This window comes from Tauraco erythrolophus, chromosome 3 (genome assembly GCF_009769465.1).
Source record: "Tauraco erythrolophus isolate bTauEry1 chromosome 3, bTauEry1.pri, whole genome shotgun sequence".
NCBI classification, from domain to species: Eukaryota; Metazoa; Chordata; class Aves; order Musophagiformes; family Musophagidae; genus Tauraco; species Tauraco erythrolophus.
In genome coordinates this window covers 100,916,464-100,934,540 of record NC_141467.1, presented here as the reverse complement: position 1 = coordinate 100,934,540, position 18,077 = coordinate 100,916,464, and the positions used below count along the sequence as shown (strand labels likewise).

Here is an 18,077-nt window from a genome sequence, read left to right as displayed (position 1 = left end):
TATCTCAGCATCATCAGTTCTACACAGTCCTACTGATTGTGGCTTGCTAAAAAACATAAAAAAAATCATGCTGGTTTTCAGATCTTTAGTAAATTGCTCTTTACTAACTTGAAGGTTTCTTTTTTTCCTTTTTAACTTTATTATGGTGTTTCCTCTAATTTTCCAAAGCTTATGCTTTGTCTTTGTTTCCTTACTTGGATACAGCTTCCAGTTTTTGAAGCGATTTTTCATTGCTTCTGTACTCTCTTTGATACCGTCCTGTATTTGCTCTGAATATCTAATGCAATCTTTTTCTACAGTCTTAACGTTACCTTCAATCTTTTTACACCTGTATCTTATTCTTCTAAGTTTTCAAAGTACTATAAAAATTTTGTAACTTTGATTTTTATTAATTAAAGATTTCCCTGGAGAATTAAATTAAAATTGACAAGGAATGAATTATGTCTATTTTTTGTAGTGTTCAAAGAGGATGAAATAGATGTCATGATGATGAATAATTTTCACTGCAGAGTCTAAGAGTTCATATTTGGGAATTTTTAGTATTAATGATGGTGTTTAGTCCTGAAGGGCTGCTGCTTGTGTAGGTCCTTTATGTTTATGACATAAATTGTTTTGTTTACAAAACTTTGATTCTGCTGCCCAAAGATATTGCACAAGGCTTGAATGTTATTTCAGACAATTGTTTGGTTTTACTATGGGATAAATAAAAAATTCCTTCCATGTTGAATTCTGGAAGCTTAGTCTGCGCTAGAAGTCTCTCTTCAGGATCATAACTTTGTGTCTACTGGAAAGGCAGAACTTCTCTGTGTCATTACGGGTCTTGCCCCACTTTCCCAATGATGAGATGGAAGCCAGGCTTTTCTTTTTTTTCAATTCTCTTTTTGATTCCCAGTAACAGGATAGCTACCAACTCAAATACTGCCCTTCCAGTTATTTCTTTCTTGTGAGCTGTTAAGGAAGGAAGTTTCTAGTAAGAGCTGTGACTCTTTATTTGTTCTAAATTCTTGAGTTTTGACATGTTTGCTTCAGGCACTCGAGATACCTTCATGTGTTCTTCTCTATAATCAGTATTCATTGAGGTTTTACCCAAAGAGACTGAAGACCCTTAAAATATATATTAAAAAAAGCCTCCATGCCCACTTTTACTTTTTGCTTTTGCTAGGACACTTGCCACTGTCCTCAAGCGGTGCTTGCTTGTCATTTAGGGCCTGATTGCACGTGACATATCTATCTCTGTTGTGACCTAAACCTTAACCTCCCATTCTTGTCCAACGAGTGTTCCCATCTCAGGGATTTGCAAGGTAGCAACACGGTTCCTTCTGTATATGCTCTGAAAATGATCTCTTTTGATTTTCAGAAGAGAGTTGTATTAAGAACCAGAGTTCCTGTTTCCAAAGTAGAAGAGCAGTTCTTAAACTCTTCCACTTCTTGAGTTCAATTGCCTTTGGAATGGCTGACATTTGAGTTAAATTGCAAATTATTATGCAATAGGATAAATATACGTGGTTGCCTGAGACACACAGCTGTCTTACTCAGTGTGAACATGTGTATTGTTCAGAGGATGGCTCTGAGGATTCTCGCCTTACCAATGTATTCCTCTTTCTTCCTTTTTGGGGAGCTCCTGATTTCAAGTGAACTCTCTCAAATTAATGCTGCTGGTGGGTTCTAATCCTAACACTGAATACAAGTTACTTTCCCCTACTTATTGATTCTGATAGCAATTATATGGGATGAGATAATCCGTAATCTTTGTACAATGGCTTTATACTGTAATTCACAATGGTAAGCCACTTAATTTTGTTATATGTGCATTTAAAATTCAAAGTCATTGATAGCTAAAGCTAAATTGTTGTGGTGCTTGAGGCTGGGATATGCAGCTTCTTAGGAAGTTTTGAATTTCAGAGCAGATTGATGAAGCAGTATTGCAGCTATATGATAGTATTTGGCATTTAGGTATCAGGTTCTGATATTTTTCAGTGTGTATTATGTTATAACCTTTGCTCAGTGCTGCAGTTTGTGCTTAGTTTCAGAAGGAAGAAAAATTTATAAATAAGAATAAAAATTGACAATAAAGTTTCTTCTCTGTCGCTTTGTTTCCTGAAGTACCCAGAAATGCGGTTGGCATATTTATGCTGAATGCTTCTAGGGAAAACGGGATTTGACAGACAGTAGCTGACAAATATAAGGTTTTCTGTGAGAGGTGCCTGTGTTTGCTTTTCTTACAGAAAGGACAGAGTTATCTTTCTCAGAGTTTTTGGGAGAATGGAAAAGTACTCTAGTTGCCAACTTGCTTTGGTTTGTAGACAAACCAACTATCACAGTAGATGGAATTGCTCCCTGATACTGAGCAAAGATTTAAATTTTTACTTGAAAATTTGTTTCTTAAAAAGGTAATGTCAAGGTAATCTGAAATAATAAAACTGTTTCACGTGAATGCTCAAAGAACTGAAAAAAATCTGTGGCTTTTTCCATGGAAGTGAAACTGAAAAGCGGTAGAATATATACAGGTGATCAAATGCTGTGGGGCTTAATATTGTGCAGGTCGTAATTGCCATGAGAGTTCTCCTTAGGAGATACGTTTCTGTCTAGTTTTAGTTAAAAAATATTAAATTTCCAGTTATTAAAAATGAAAAGCTATTTCTAGTAAAAGAGTAAGATACTCTTATAATTGGAGTAGGGTATAAAACGCACGTATTTTAATGTATGTATATTAATATTTATGAATATACATGTATATTTATGTATAAATATTAATTCTGATACATGTATCATTCAGGGCCAGGTTGGATGAGGCTTTGGGCAACCTGGTCTAGGGGAAGGTGTCCCTGCCTATGGCAGGGGGGTTGGAACTAGATGATCTTTGAGGTCCCTTCCAACCCAAACCATTCTATGATTCCATGATTCTGTGGTGTGTTACTGAAGTTGTGCTATTCTTTTTTCCCCTCTGCCTGACCAGCACCCGGCAGTGCCATCTACTTCTTGATGTCTTCAATTCCACAGAGCACGAGTTGACCATTAGTGCTAGGAACAATGAAGATTTAATTCTGCATGCTGGGGAATGTCAGCGGTAAGTGCTTTCAGTATTAAAAGGGCCCTATTTTTAAACTTTTAGTTTATTTATACCCTGTTCTTTAAAAAGAAAAATAAGCCCCAAACATAATCATTGTACCCATGTGAAAGAATGTAATAGTTTCACTTTCTTTAAGGTGCATCACGGTTCTAGTAATATCTCAAGTGAATTTATTTTGGCTGTTAATCTAGTAGTACTGAAAATAGTAAAATACAAAACAGTTGCATGTGAGGTGTACAGACGTAATAGCATCGACCCAGCTTGTTTAGCTGTGTTTTTGTAGAATGTTTTAATATAATTTTCTTGTGCTCTGGATGTAGTTGTTCTGATGGTAGAACCTGGTATCACTAGTTTGTTGTCCTTTCCAAGTTTCAAATAGCCTTTTCTTTATGTAGTTCCCCAGCTATTTAATCAGTTTTGTAGAAAGAAAACTGCAGGAAGGAAAAATAGATTTGAAGAAAAAGCAATCACAATCTCAGTGGAAAAAATATTCTAGATTAAGTAGGATGTTACATGTATTGGTTCTTACAGTCCTACTATGGTGATGTAAAGGTCATTTTGTAGCTTACTATAACCGTTATTTTCCATAATATATCTCCCTAGGATTCCTACTGCTGACTACTCTAGGTTGCTTGGTTTATCTCCTTCAGATGATCATTACATCTAGATGGCACTGTTTTCATCTTAAAAAGGTGAAACTGTGACAAAGGAAATGTTTCCATTTGGTCATGGTCAAAGTTCTCTTCTTTGGGAGGGTTGTGCTGCAGTCTTAAACCGTGCAATTGATACATTATTTAAAGAGAGCTACTTCCATGTCTTCAAATCTCAGTCTGAATATTAAGTTCAAAGTGAAAACAAATCAATTACAAGGCCTGCAATTGTCGAAAAAAAGCGTAGAATATGCAACAAAAGCAGTAAATTCGGAATGCTTTTTGCCTTAGTGACTCCAAAAGCACAAACATGAGAAAATACGTTTACTCAAACCAAGGCTGAATTTTCTCAATTCCGCTTTATCAAGGAATGGACAAAAAATATTGGTGCTTGCTCTTTTTATTGAGAAAGACTTAGATTATTTTCTTTATTTAAAAGCAGTCTAAATACTAACGAATTGCCATTTCCCATCATTTTTGTAGTTGGTAAACTCCTTGAAATTTTTCACTCCCAATTTTCGAGATTCATAGATTCATAGATTTCTAGGTTGGAAAAGACCTTAGAGATCATCGAGTCCAACCATCCCTAATCCCCCATTAAACCATATCCCTAAGTAGTTCATCCACCCTTTTCTTAAACACATCCAGGGATGGGGACTCAACCACTTCCCTGGGCAGCCTATTCCAGTGGCTGACAACCCTTTCAGAGAAGTTTGCTTCAAAGTTTAATTTTTATTCTAGATGATCTGCTACAGAAACTTAGGTGGAACATACACTAGGTCTTAATTAGCCTACTCCTTCTAGCAGAGCACTTCTGTTAATCTTACAGAAAAAAGCAGAAAAAAAATCAGAGCTCTACCCCTTTCTTGGAGCAATGATTCTAGATCTTTCTTTTTTAACATAGGCCAATCATTCTCAGGAGTTTGCATTTGAACCAAGTCTTTTCAGTCCACATATACAATGCTTTTCAACAAAGCCTATTCTTAGATTCTCCTTTTGTCATTTTTTCTTATGTTTGGACATTAATTTTTGTTACTATCCGGTTAATATTTAAAGAGAGGCTCTTCAGTCATGTTTTTTTTCCCCTTCCCTGTAACTTCTTGATTCCGTCCTCATTCTTAATGTGTTCCTCATTCCACTTAAAATTTAAAATACAACTTTTTCACCATCTTTGGTCACTCTCGTTTCCTTTTGTAATTTACTCTCCTTCCATTCATCATCATCATTTTGAAATCTTCTGTCCTGACAAAGTGTAGATAGCAGGAAATTGTTTTCTTCAGTCTTGTTCTTACTGCTGGAGACTTTTAAGTGTTCTCATATTCTCTGCCTACAGACCTTCAAAGAACAATAATGCTGCATCCTGCGTACTGCTCACATCTTTGGTTCCCACATTGTATGTTTAGAAAGTAAAATAACTTGGAAGTCTCTGATGTGTTGCTCCTTTTTTCTGTATTATGGAGCCATTGATGTAGAGTAGAAGTTTCGCCCTCCTGTGCCTGATGAGATGGAATTTGCAAGAGATTCTTCCATCGCTTTTATGTAAAATGACAAATGGTGATGGAAGGCTCTGGGTGCTACACTTTCTAAAACACTCTCCATAACATATTGATATAAATCAAATTATTTATAACTAAGGTCTACGATTGACTATGATGCTGAAAGTGGGGAATGTGTCAGAGCTGGAAGCAGAGAGGCCAAAAGAAGTCTGGGATTATCAGTGGATCAGTACTGGCACTGCCAAATCTTGCTGAGTCCATGCAGGGCAGTCCCTGGTGTCCAGCTTATAATATCCTTATTATTTGGTGCATTCCAGCCCCATCCTGTTCTCCAGTTTATTTATGTAAAATGGATCAAATGTGTAGAGTACTACACACCTTTTTTGCTTTAAAGTTTGAAGTGAAGATTGCTTCAGTTAACTTGGAGATAGGGAAATAACAGCTGTTAGAGTAGCACTGGATGCAGTCTCAAAAAATGGGATTACACTATTAAGGCAAAGTGACATCCTTTAGGCCATTATAATACTATCTGGGAAATACACGCCTTTTTGTACAGTAAGATTATTCTGCTGACTAGTAAAGATTGTCATTTTAGCTTTCAGGAAGCCTTAAGCTTACAATTTAATGTGATTTTTAAACCATTGATTGGGAATATTTAGTATGTGCATTGTAACTGTTCTCAGATACGTATGTAAGTAGTGTTTCTGAGAGGCAACACTCTTTCTCCTTTAGTTAAGGACAAAGGAATACATACTTTACTCCTCATCATTTTATGGTAAGAAATGATCATTTGGGCTCAGTCATTATTTTGTTCACTCATTTTTTTTTGTCTTTTACCTTTATATTTTCTGCGGACACACAAATGGGAAGGATCAGCCTTTCATATTTTTCCTTTGTCTCTAGAGGTTATTCAGACAGTGATCTTCATAGAACCCTTTGTGTTTCTCATATGATTTCACAGAATCACAGAATGTCAGGGATTGGAAGGGACCTCAAAGGATCATCTAGTCCAATCCCCCTGCCGGAGCAGGACCACCTAGATCAGATCACACAAGAACACGTCCAGACGGGTTTGGAACATCTCCAGAGAAGGAGACTCCACAACCTCTCTGGGCAGCCTGGTCCAGTGTTCTGTTACCCTTACTGGGAAGAAGTTCTTCCTCATGTTTAAGCGGAACCTCCTGTGTTCCAGCTTATATCCATTTCCCCTTGTCCTATCATTGGATGCCAGTGAGAAGAGCCTGGCTCCATCCTCGTGACAGTCACCCTTTCCATATTTGTAAACATTAATGAGGTCCCCCCTCAGTGTCCTCTTCTCCAAGCTAAAGAGACCCAGCTCCCTCAGCCTTTCCTCATAAGGGAGATGCTCCACTCCCTTCATCATCTTTGTGGCCCTGCGCTGGACTCTCTCAAGCAGTCCCTTGTCCTTCTTGAACTGAGGGGCCCAGAACTGGACACAATATTTGAAACAGTTGAAATGTTCCTTTCTGTCCCTTTGTGGGACAATTAGTGATGTGTTCTACTTTGTTCTCAGAAGATCGCTGAGGTGAGGAGAGGATTGAATTCATGAGATGGATGAGGGAAACAAGTTCTCTTATAGATGCTGTTGGAAAGTTCAGCCTTTAGATATTTTTCCAGACTTTTGGAGCCTCCTGTCTGCAAAGCTCTTTCTTGGAGTAGGCAACTGCATGCTGTTGAAGGGGCTTTGCTATGGACACAGAAACGTTTTGAATATCATCAGCAGTAAAACTGAACTTGTTTATCACAGTGATGTGGCATTCAACAGGTTTTTCGGGAATGAAAGAATATAGCAGCCAGCTCTGGGAGGGGAATCGTATTACGGATGTTAACAAAGAAGCCTTGCCACTAGCAGGGATTTTAATTTATTGAAAAACTTAGGTATGGTAATGATTGTGTTTCTTACTTGATTATCAAACCATTAAAATTAAATTTCATGACAACCCTCATTTATGCGTAAATCACTTCATAATTTATGGTAATAGATGTTATCTCATTATGTGCCCCAGGATATCTCATTTTGTACAACATATCCTACATTGCCTTTACATTTCTATTCTGTGCACGGTGTGTCTGGCATTTGGGAACGGCAAACATCATCAGTGGAAGATTTATCATGGTGCTGGTCTGAGTAGATCAACCCTCTCATCTATCCTTGTGGTACAACACAGTTGAGTTCTTAAAGTCTTCCATGTAGATGCGGTTCCACAGTTGGCTGCTGTAGATGTTAACTCTTTTAGACATCAGAGTTTTCAGACTGTTTTGCCCTTGATGTGAGGACTGTAGGGATTAAAGCTTGGGACTGCCCAGGAATAGAATCATAGGGTTGGAGTGAAGAGTTAAGAAGTGAAGATCAAACAGGATCTGGCTAAGAAAAGGCTGGGAAAAAGAGTCAAATGGTGTCAGTCATGGAGGAGCTGTGAAGGATCTCCAGTCGTTCAGGCATCTTCCCAGCCAGAGAGGATATCTTCTCCACTAGATGCTGGAATTTTTTGAGAGTTGTAATTCCTTGAAAATAGTAAGTATCCCTGAAGCCTCTGGCTTGGTGTATCACTGGTACAGGCCATCATAAGGGAGGAAATTGTTCTATTGATGATTCAAATGGCAGAGGCTTTTATGCAAAATTTACAAGTTCTGACAAGAACTGGTGATCCATGTGAATGCCAATGTGAAACTACATGATGGAATTTTGGCCCTTTTTTTTTTTTAATTAGGAGTTGCATAAGAAGAAATAGGCTAAAGAAATACTACAATAACAAAGTCAACACTCAGAAGTTAAGAACTGCCAAGCTCTTGCTAGGTTGGCAGTTTCTCCCTTTTAGCAGGGTCGAATGAGTGACTTTACTTACACATATCCACCATAGTAAGTTTTGTTGTTTTTTTTTTAAGTGAATAGAAGTATAGGTATTTTTCTCAGTTTTGGTAAGTGAACTTTTGTGTGTATTGACTTCACCTATTTTTAATAATTAAAGAAAATTTTTTTTTTTTTTAATACCTCTTATCACATAGTATGGTGTTTCTTTCATCCATGGAAAACAGAATTTTTTAAAAGTCCTTTGTGTGCATGCTAATAATGAGGGCCACTGACTACTGCTTAGTTATTGTGTTTAAATGCGTTGAATAATTGAGCTATGAAGTCTGTGATGTGATGTACTGCAATTTCTGCAGCATTAGTTAATAAAGCACATACCTATTGAAAACATTTTGAAATAAGGCCTCTTCCAAAGGGTATGAGAATTGAAAATTCTGCCCCTTTTTTATCCGTAAGTTCCCTTAATAAATTTATTGTCCGTGTGTAAGTAAATCATGATTGTTATTTCTCATAGCTGCCGAGTCAGTGTTTAATTTGTGCTTCTGTTTATGACAGGGCATGTTGTCTACGTGAGAGATTAATGATTTTTCCCTTCCACTGCTGTTACAGTTTATGTTTTAAAGGCAAAGCTGCTATGATTAGGGCTTTGCATGCTTTCATCGAGATAAAATAAAGTTTCACAGCAACTTCCCTGAGTCTTCGTGTTAAATCCATGGCAAGCTTGATGTTTCTGAGATACTGTCGTGGTTTAACCCCAGCCAGCAACCAAACACCATGCAGCTGCTCACTCACCCTCCCCCTGCCCCTGGGGGTTGAGGGAGAGAATTGAAAGGATAAAGGGGAGGAGACTTGTGGGTTGTGATAGGAAGAATTTAATAATTAAAATAAAATAAAATGTAATAATAATAATAATAACAACAACAGTAACAATAATAATAATAATAGGATATACAAATGAGTGATGCACAATGCAATTGCTCACCACCCACGGACCAAGACCAGTCCCTGTCTAGCAATCCTGGAGGAGAGAAATCCTGAAACTGCCATCCCAGGAGACAGAGAGAACAAACTTTCCAGCCAACCTTCATCTATACACTTGAGCATGATGTTGCATGATATGGAATATCCCATTGGGCTTAAGCCTTTATCCTAAGCCAGGAATTGTGAGACTTTTGCTCCAGCTATGCTCCCTCTCAACTTCTTATGCTCCTGCACATTAGGAAAAACATGGGAAGTTGAAAAGTCCTTGATTTCTTAGCAACAACTTGAAACATCCGTATGTTATCAACATTCTTCTCATTATAAATCTCTTACTAAATCCAAAACACAGCGCTATTCTAACTACTAAGAAGAAAATTAACTCTATCCCATCCAAAACCAGGACAGATATCTTCAAGTCAAATTAAAAAATGTCAAAGATTTTATTAATTAAAACATGAAAATCACCTGCCATTTTCAGTGTAATAGCTTTTATTTTGTCTTTTACTTGACATTGTTTAAAGACACATTTAATTTTTTTATGGCTTGCCTTTTTTACCAATAGCCAAATTCAATCTTTAAATATACTACATAATTTTAAGTGAATAATTAGTTATTTTTAACAAAGAAATTGCAAAGAATGTGTTTCTTTGAGTAGGGAAGGGTGATATATCTAGCACTGGTCAGATCTATAGTATGATCCAGTTCTAATGTTTATTTCAAAGCAGTTTGCAAAAATTGGAGATGTTACAGGAAGAATCTGCAAAAATGATAGGCTGGCAAAATAATGATAAGAATAATACAAAAATAAAGAGCAATAGAAGGAATAATGAAGTGAAACTTTGGGTTTGGACTGCTTGTAGTTAGAGCACTCAAGAATTGCTTTGATGCAAGAGACATGCTTCTCAGGAAAGGTTGGACCAGATGATCTTCTGAGGTCCCTTCCAATCTTGACTCTTCTGTGAGTCTGATTCTTTGGTAAGGTGCAAAGGCATGATGGGTCATCACTGGGTAGCTGAGAGTCCTCAGTGTAAGTGTGTTGCAAAAAATGAAATGTGATCTGAGAATAGGACAGGCAAATAGACATAGGGAATGATACGTGAGAACTATGACATTCCATTCTGGTCACGTGTAGACAAGAAAAAGAGGAGACCAAATGGTAGAAGATGCAGGTAGCTGGTGAAAATAGCATAGACCTTGACTTTGGTTTGATAAACGCAGTAAAAACTAAAAGGGATTATTAATGTGTTCTATGAAATTGGCAATAGAGAAGAGCTCTCTTCTCAACGTTAAGCAAGTTGAGGACACTAAGGAAAATTGAGCTTTGAGCTGTCCATGAATATCACGAGAAGTGAAGACATTTCCAAGCCTCAGACATCATCAGATGGTCAGTCTCCCTTGCAGAGAAGTGGAGGCAAAGAACCTGGCTGCTTCTATGGTGTCCTCAGCTGAATTCCTAGAGACCTAGGACTGCCAACAGGAAGACCTGTTCCAGTGCTAAGTCCCTGTAATTGTTGATGATAAAACCAGTGCCCTTGTTGGTTTTACAGCAACAAATACGTGAATAGCTGCTTGTTCCTCCTTCCATTCCCTCCCCAGTGCAATGTTATCCTTTTGTTCTGAAAATATGGTTAGGGTGTATTTTTATAGGCAATGTGCAAGATAATCCCTTTGCTATGATTTGTGTTTGAATTTAACATTTCTGTTTCTGTCAAAACCTCACATATTTGGAACACAGATAAATGTCCCTTCTCTAATTGCAGGTATAGAGACTTTCCCTTTGGGTAGGCTTTCTCGGATTTATCTGTTAAAGGTGTTTCTCCCCTTTCCTCCTCTTCCCCAGCTTCATTTGAAAGACTCAGTGTATCGATTCTATCAGTTGGAGGATGCTGCACTGTGTAGGGAACTGGTTTGTTACTATATCACTTCTCATAAGCTTCTGCTTCTCTTCCCACTTACTCAAAAGTAGGTCTAAGTGAATTGACTGTTCTCCTAAATCAGGGGTGACTAACTCGCTGGATCTAGCCTGCCTGGCACTTTTTTTGACCTCTTTGAATATTGACTTGACCTCAGGAGACCCAATTTGCACTATTTCTAATATTTTGTGTATGCAGCTAAGGAGGTTTGTGAGTGCAGGCCAAGTTTGTCTCTGACAAGATTCATTAAGTTCAATAGGGTACAGCATAAACATGGCTAGATAGGTTGGCCCTTATACAAAATGTCACACAGATATAGTACAAGTTTACTGTACTAGTTTTGGGTGATCTATAAATCACTCAAACTCCAAAATAATCATCTTCATTTTCCCCTTAAATCATCAATAGATCACAGATTGTAGGGTTCAAAAGCTATCTCTTGAAAAAAGACAGAATAAGTGATTTCAGAATTCAGATTTAGAAATTATTTTTTTAAAAAAAAGCTTTTCTTTAAATAGAAGAACACAGACTTTTTCCTTTCTTCCTTCCTTTCTTGAATACTTGGAAAAATTCTTGTTGAAATTTTTGGATGCTAGGCACATTTGTGGAAGCATTCGACAAAGTGCAGGACTATTAAAAAATTGGCTGAAGTGCTAATACTTTTTTGTTGGGTTTTCGTTTTTGTGCAAGATACGTGGAAGAAAAAGTAAGAATGTAAGAAACTTTGTAAATGTTTCTTTTGTTAGATAACAATGGAGTGACAAGCTAAACAGGAAAAAACTGCTCCCTGAAGGAAGTCATCGTTGAAATGGCTTGTGCTTGCCCTTAATTAACACATGTTCAAGCCAATAGGTTTATGTTGTGAGTTTAGAAAATTGTGTTTCTGCATTGATGGATGGTGGAAAAAAGTGGAGGATGAAGGTGAACGTTATCAGCCTTTCACTGGGCGTTAGTCTCCTCATTAGAATTCAATAAAAAATACCAATATTTACAGGAAGAAATGATTCCAGGGAAATTTGGGGGTTATCTATTCTTTTCCTAGTGGATTTTCTGAACATTGAAGGGGAAAGGTAAGTAGTATAAATCAACATTGTTTTTTTCTACAGATGTTTGTCAGTATTTCTGTGAGATGGAAACTTAATCAAAATTTCTGTTTTGTCCTGAACCTACTCAGTGGTCAGCACACCTGAGGTAGGCTGTTGCTGTCTGTCTTCTTTTAGTAATTTCCAGTTAGAAACCTGGAAATACTAAGTGAAATGATGATAGACAACAACAAAATAAAAAGAGATGCCATACAGATGAGCACAGACCAGTAGGGAAGTGCATATCTACAGCTCCACGAATGTACCTGGCACAGCCCAAATTTCTGGAAGACTAGCCTTGCAGCCTAAATTCAAGGTAGGCTGCAAACATTGTTATTGCAGAGCTTATTTCATAATTCTTATTTCATAATTCTTTCTTTTTCACAAGACTGCGAAAAATAAGTATCGCTGGCATGCTGCTGTGCTGCAAACCTGGCTCTTTCTGGCCAACTTCCATTTAGCACTGCTTTGAGTGAGGGGTTTGAACTGGATACCTCCAGAGGTCCCTTCCAACCTACAGTATTATTTGACTGGAAAATCTACCTACTTATTGATAGACTTGCTCATTCTTCCCGGAGCCAACAGCGTTACGGGTGCATGCCCATATGAATTGGTTCTTCTGTCACTTTCTCTTGTCCTCTAAGACTTTGTGTCTTCACAATGTTTGTCCTATTCTGTGGTTTGTGTTTTTTTTTTGTTTTGTTTTGTTTTCTTTCCTCCAGAGGACGAATTCCTCACCTTAGCCTTTCTTCCTTTTTTCTGCTGTTATAGAAGGCGTACTGCCAGTTTATGGCAAGACTTTTGGCATCCAGACTCATATAGTACTTTAAGCAGTATGTTACTAGGAGTAGCGTGTATTTGCACATTCCTCCTTCATAGGTCTGATTAGATGCATTATTTTTTCTCTTCACTCACGCCTAAAGCCTGGTGCCTTGTGTGTTCATCTAACAGATGAAAAGTTGCTGTGGAATTTATTTTCCTGATAAATTGCTCTAATGCAGTATTTAGAGAGTTAGAAATAGGGAGTGAAAGGTATCTGGATGTGTAGAACCTTTGAGGTTGTAGGTTCAAATGGTGAAGATAACTGAATAGTTCTAGTCCATTTCCTAATTAACCATTATCTTTATTTTCAGGGAAAAAGCTACTTAACACATTTCAGAACATTTTTGTTCATGCTGCTAGGAAAAGAGTGAGCGTTTGGGTGTAGGTACAGCTCCAGGTCACACCTGGTTTGATCAATATCTGTAGATAAATAGATTAATTTAGCCCACAGCACTGTCTATATTTAGGAGCACTTGCTGTGTTTTGCGGCTGTGGTGACATGGTGAGTGCATTAATGGGATGAAAGAAGATTGTCTTGAGTGGCTGCCAGTTATGTCTACTTTAATGGCCAAAGGATTTGTTAAAGTTAAACTCTGATGGTTCACTGGTTTGGTTTTCTGCCTGCTCTCTGATATTCTGTAAAAGATTGTGATGGTACAGTGTAGAATTCCTGAAGTTGGAAATGAAAATACCCAATTCCTATTAATTCATTTTAGATGATCAAAAGTGTAATTAAAATAGCTGCTTTATGAGTCTTTCCTTCAAAGAGAATTAGTGCTTCAGCAGCTTGAATTTATTTTCAGTCTTGACATCCATTTACTTCTTCCTGCATTAAATGGAAGCAAAAGCTAAACCAACAGTGATCTCAAAAGATCACTGAAAGATGTTATGTAAATGCTATATGGTATATAAAGCTGGCTTTTTTACGACATTTACATTTTGAAGTTATAAAGGTGTCTCTAGAAGTTGTTTTGGAGTCTTTGTTCTCTGTTTATTCTCCTGACGCTACTATACTAGCTGGGATCATAGGCAAAAAGTTGAAGCCTTCTTTGGAATGCAAAGATTTATAGGGTGTAAATTAAAAAAACCCAACAATATTCTGATAAATTTGACTGCAATATATTTTTAGCCCTGTGGAAGTATATAGTCTTGGCAGGGGATGGGCTGATGTTAAGTCCATAATCTTTCCTCTTCAGCCACTTGGTCTCTCCACTCTAGCCCATTCTTTTGATGGCTGGATCTTCCCAAGAGAGAGCTTTACCCAGGTTAGCTTGGTGTCTCTTAGTCCACAATGCAGCATTTGGAGTGCATTTACTCAGTCTTCCAAAATGCAAACTGCTTCTAACTTGTTTTCTTACAGTTGACAACTGTAAGAAAAATGAAGAATTCTGCTCTAGCTTTGGATTTTTAAAGAATAATAGACAGTTCTCGAACAACATCATTGGAGTTGTTTAATTTTCTGGCCCTCAAAAGGACTGTTGCTTGAGGGAGAGGAACGCTAAATCTGAATCCTGTAGTACTCTGATTTCTGTCTAGTGTGGTAGGTGTGTTTAAAATCTCCATATATACACTTTTTAAATTACTCCTTGTCTTATATAGTGCTTTCAGGCTATGAAACATCCCAACATTATGGAAACGTTCCAGATTTAATATGTTGAATTGTGAGTACCCTCAGGAAAGAGAGTGATTTGTAATAAAGAAGGTTAATTACAGGTTCATTTCAGTTTTTCTTTTTTTTGTGTGTACATCTGTATTGGATAAGTATGCTGAATTGGAAAAGAGTAAATACGGTTTTATGCAGGGAAGATGTAGCTCATAAATACTTTGAAGTTCTGTTAAGGAGATAACAACTTGTGGGTAAGGAAGATCTAATTAATATAATTGTTGACATATGAAAGAATTCCCAACCAAAGGCTGATAGAGACTCCAAGCTGCTGTGGGATAAGAAGGGAAGGTTATTAATTGGTTAAGAGCAAGGTGACAGAGGAGTAAATAATCATTTGTAGAGATGGAGTCATCGTTGGAGCCCTGCTGGGGTCTGAGCTGGGCCCTGAGCTGCTCAGTCTCTTTGGAACCTGTGTGGGAAAAGGAGCGAGCAGTGGGCTGGGAAGGTCCCTGGTAGTAAACTCTGGGCTGTAAAGGGGGAAGCTGACTGCGAGGAATGACAGAAGGACGAGATGGTGAATTGGCAGGTGATCTTCTGCCTTAATAAATCCAAAGTGATGAACAGGGTGGAAGAAGAATCCGAACTTTAAATAGTGAATGATGAGCTCAGAGTTGTCTTTTACCTCTTAGGAATTGGATGCATATTTTAATGCATCTCTAAAAATGCTGCCCACAGTCCAAGAGCAGTTGAAGACAAAAATAACATCTTTTTGAGCAGATGTGTTGTATCAACACAGGGTAGGATGTTTTCACTTCTTTGGTATGATCTCACCTCTGAGAAGGTGATACTCGAAAACTATTTAAATTGAAAGAAAGTACTAGGAAGGAAATATTTGCAAAAGGAGATATAATATGAGAGCAATGTAGATGCTGTTACTCTTGAGAGGAAAAAAAAATAAAAGCAAGCACACATTGGAAGGATAAATTATAAAACTATTCTAAGTTTAATAGCCTGAGATGATTGAAAACATCTTTTTTTTTTTCTTTTTTCTCATTTCAATTATGGGATTAAAGTTTTGATATCTGATGCAACTATTGGTAAGGTGGTTAAATGGAAACTGGTTTATTGATTCTTATCTTCACAAACTAAATCATTTACTTCTCGGTGAAGGTTTTGCTATTGTCCACAGATTTCTTCCTGACTCCTGACCTGAAGGTTTCTGGAGTGTTCCCAAACATGCAGTTGATGCAGGATTTGCACTGCTGAAGTTCAGTTTTAAGGAGAGGAGGCAGTAATGGGTTGGAGCCTGTTTATACTAGATTATTTGGGGATGGAACAGAGTTTTTCCTCACTGATGAGAGGTGCTTTTTCAAATTCTTCAAATGCTCTAAGATATTTCTCTGTTTCCCCACTGCTTATTCTCCTCTTCCTTTCAGAGTCTTCTTTCCCATGAATTGTGCTGATGACAATCAGTTAGTTGTTGGTCTGTCCTTTGACTGACAGGGGAAAGCAGTGGACAAGCAGGAACAGCAACCTTTTCTTTAATATTTTTAAAGTCAGATGAAAGTATTATAAATTATATGACAAAATGAAAAATTATAATCTGGATAAATTCAGGTATGTATTGAAACTGGATATACTCAGAGTAACAGAATAGAGTTTGGCCAGTGGTTTCGTGTGGCTACATGTCTTTAATAGAATTAAAATAATTTTTCCTCTGTGCCGTATAAGTCTCCAGAAGCTAATCTTGTTTTGGAAAGAATCTACTGAGTCATTGCTTGCATGAGGAAATTTTTCTCTCTAAATTTCTCCTGCTATAACAGTTTACTAGGTCATCTGTATTTTTCCTGAAGTGTTTATTTGTTGTCTTTTTTTTTTTTTTTCAGTTCAAACTGAAATATATGTCAACTCCACAGAACACATGGCAGAATATGAATTCTCTTAGCTGCTGTGAAACACGTATAGTAAAACCCCAGCCATGGATGTATCTCAGCTAAAACCTTTCCCTTTGACAAATGAGGGCCTAACATGCAAATTATACCTATCAATCACCAAAATTTCCTTCCAGAGTTACTCCGTCAGGGAATCTTTGTTCTCAGCCCTGTCTTTTATATCAAAATGGTGTTAACGAGTTGTGCATCTCCCGATGAGTTGGCACAACAGATTGAAGGAGATCCCACACCTGCTAACACCAGTGTGAAAGCTTGGCTGCTAAGTTGCCAAGACCATATTTAACCTATTTAAATCACAAGCCACCATTGATCTGGATTTTGCGGTGTGTTCTCTTGAGTGCTTTTGTTTTAGGAGGTGTATTATTTAAAGAAAGATTTTAGTATTTAATGTGCAGTGTTTTAAAGGAGAGAAGCTGCCTCTTTGGGATTGATAAAGGTAACAGAACACAGCTTAGTAATAATCTATTGTCTACATAACAATTTCTGAGCTCGTGAAGAAGTTCCTTCTCGTAGGATTCTTCTACGACATGAAGACTCAGTTTGGTATGAACAAAACCAAGCTCGATCAAGAAGAAACTTCACATGGTGTGAGGAGAAAGTTTTAGTGAAATGTATCCGTGTTAACAGTGAGAGCAAGAGTAGTGAATGACACTGTGTATAAACAAGGTGTATTCATGTGGTTCCGCCATAGTTAAATTACTGCTTTCACCTGGCTGAGATTTGGAGAATGATGTTGGTTTTGAACACATCCACGTGTGTAGTTCGAAATCATAGAAGCATAGAACAGTTTTGGTTGAAAGGGGGTTAGATGTCAGCTAGTCCAACCCCCTGCCATGGGGAGGGACATCTTCCACTATACCAAGTTGCTCAAAGCCCTGTCCATCCTGACCTTGAATGCTTTCAATGATGGGACATCCACAGTTTCTCTGGGCACCTGTTCCAGTGTCTCACCGTCCTTATCATAATAGATTTCTTTCTTTCTTTCATCCAATCTAAATCTACCATCTTTCAGTTGCCCTTGTCCTGTCACTACAGCCCTTGGTAAAAAGTCTCTCTTTGTCTTTCTCATAAGCTCTGTTTACATATTGAAAGGCTGCAATAAGGTCTTCCCAGGACCTTCTCTTTTCCAGGCTGAGGAACCCCAACTCTCTCAGCCTTTCTTCATAGCAGAGGTGCTCCAGCCCTAGGATCATCTTCGTGACCCTCCTCTGGACCTGCTCTACAGCTCCATGTCTTTCTTGTGCTGGAGACCCCAGAGCTGGCTGGGGTACCAAGGAGTTGCAGCAGCACATGTTTTATTATTATTTTTTCACAGTCCTGAAGAATATGTTATTTAGAGTTCTGATGGGAACAGTGTCATTTTGCGTGTACCTTGATGACTTCATGCAGGCTTGTCTTTAATGAGGATGCTTGTGGTGGCAGTGACAGTCCAGGTTTGAAATTGGCTTTTCTTTGTAAACACCAGAAACGGAATTGAAATGGACTTTTTGTAGAAAAAGAAGCCGCCTCATTTTTTAAAGCTGTTCACACTGAATTCTTGTTTGTGTGTTTTTGGAAAAAATATCAGACATGTATCTGAGATAATTTCCAACTGGTAAAATGTATTTTGTAAAGATACCAGCTGCACATTGTATTGGCAAATAAGAGAATTTATACAGATCTTTAAACAAATATT

General features: G+C 37.7%; 1 protein-coding gene across 1 annotated transcript in view; it reads left to right on the top strand.

Annotated features, from left to right (window-relative positions):
* The window catches only part of TRAPPC9 (trafficking protein particle complex subunit 9), a 535,580-nt gene that overhangs the window by 202,804 nt on the left and 314,699 nt on the right, over positions 1–18,077 (top strand). The window contains exon 20 of the mRNA XM_086609585.1: positions 2,957–3,067. Coding sequence (XP_086465711.1) covers positions 2,957–3,067 — 111 coding nt within the window. The remainder of the gene's footprint in view (positions 1–2,956; positions 3,068–18,077) is intronic.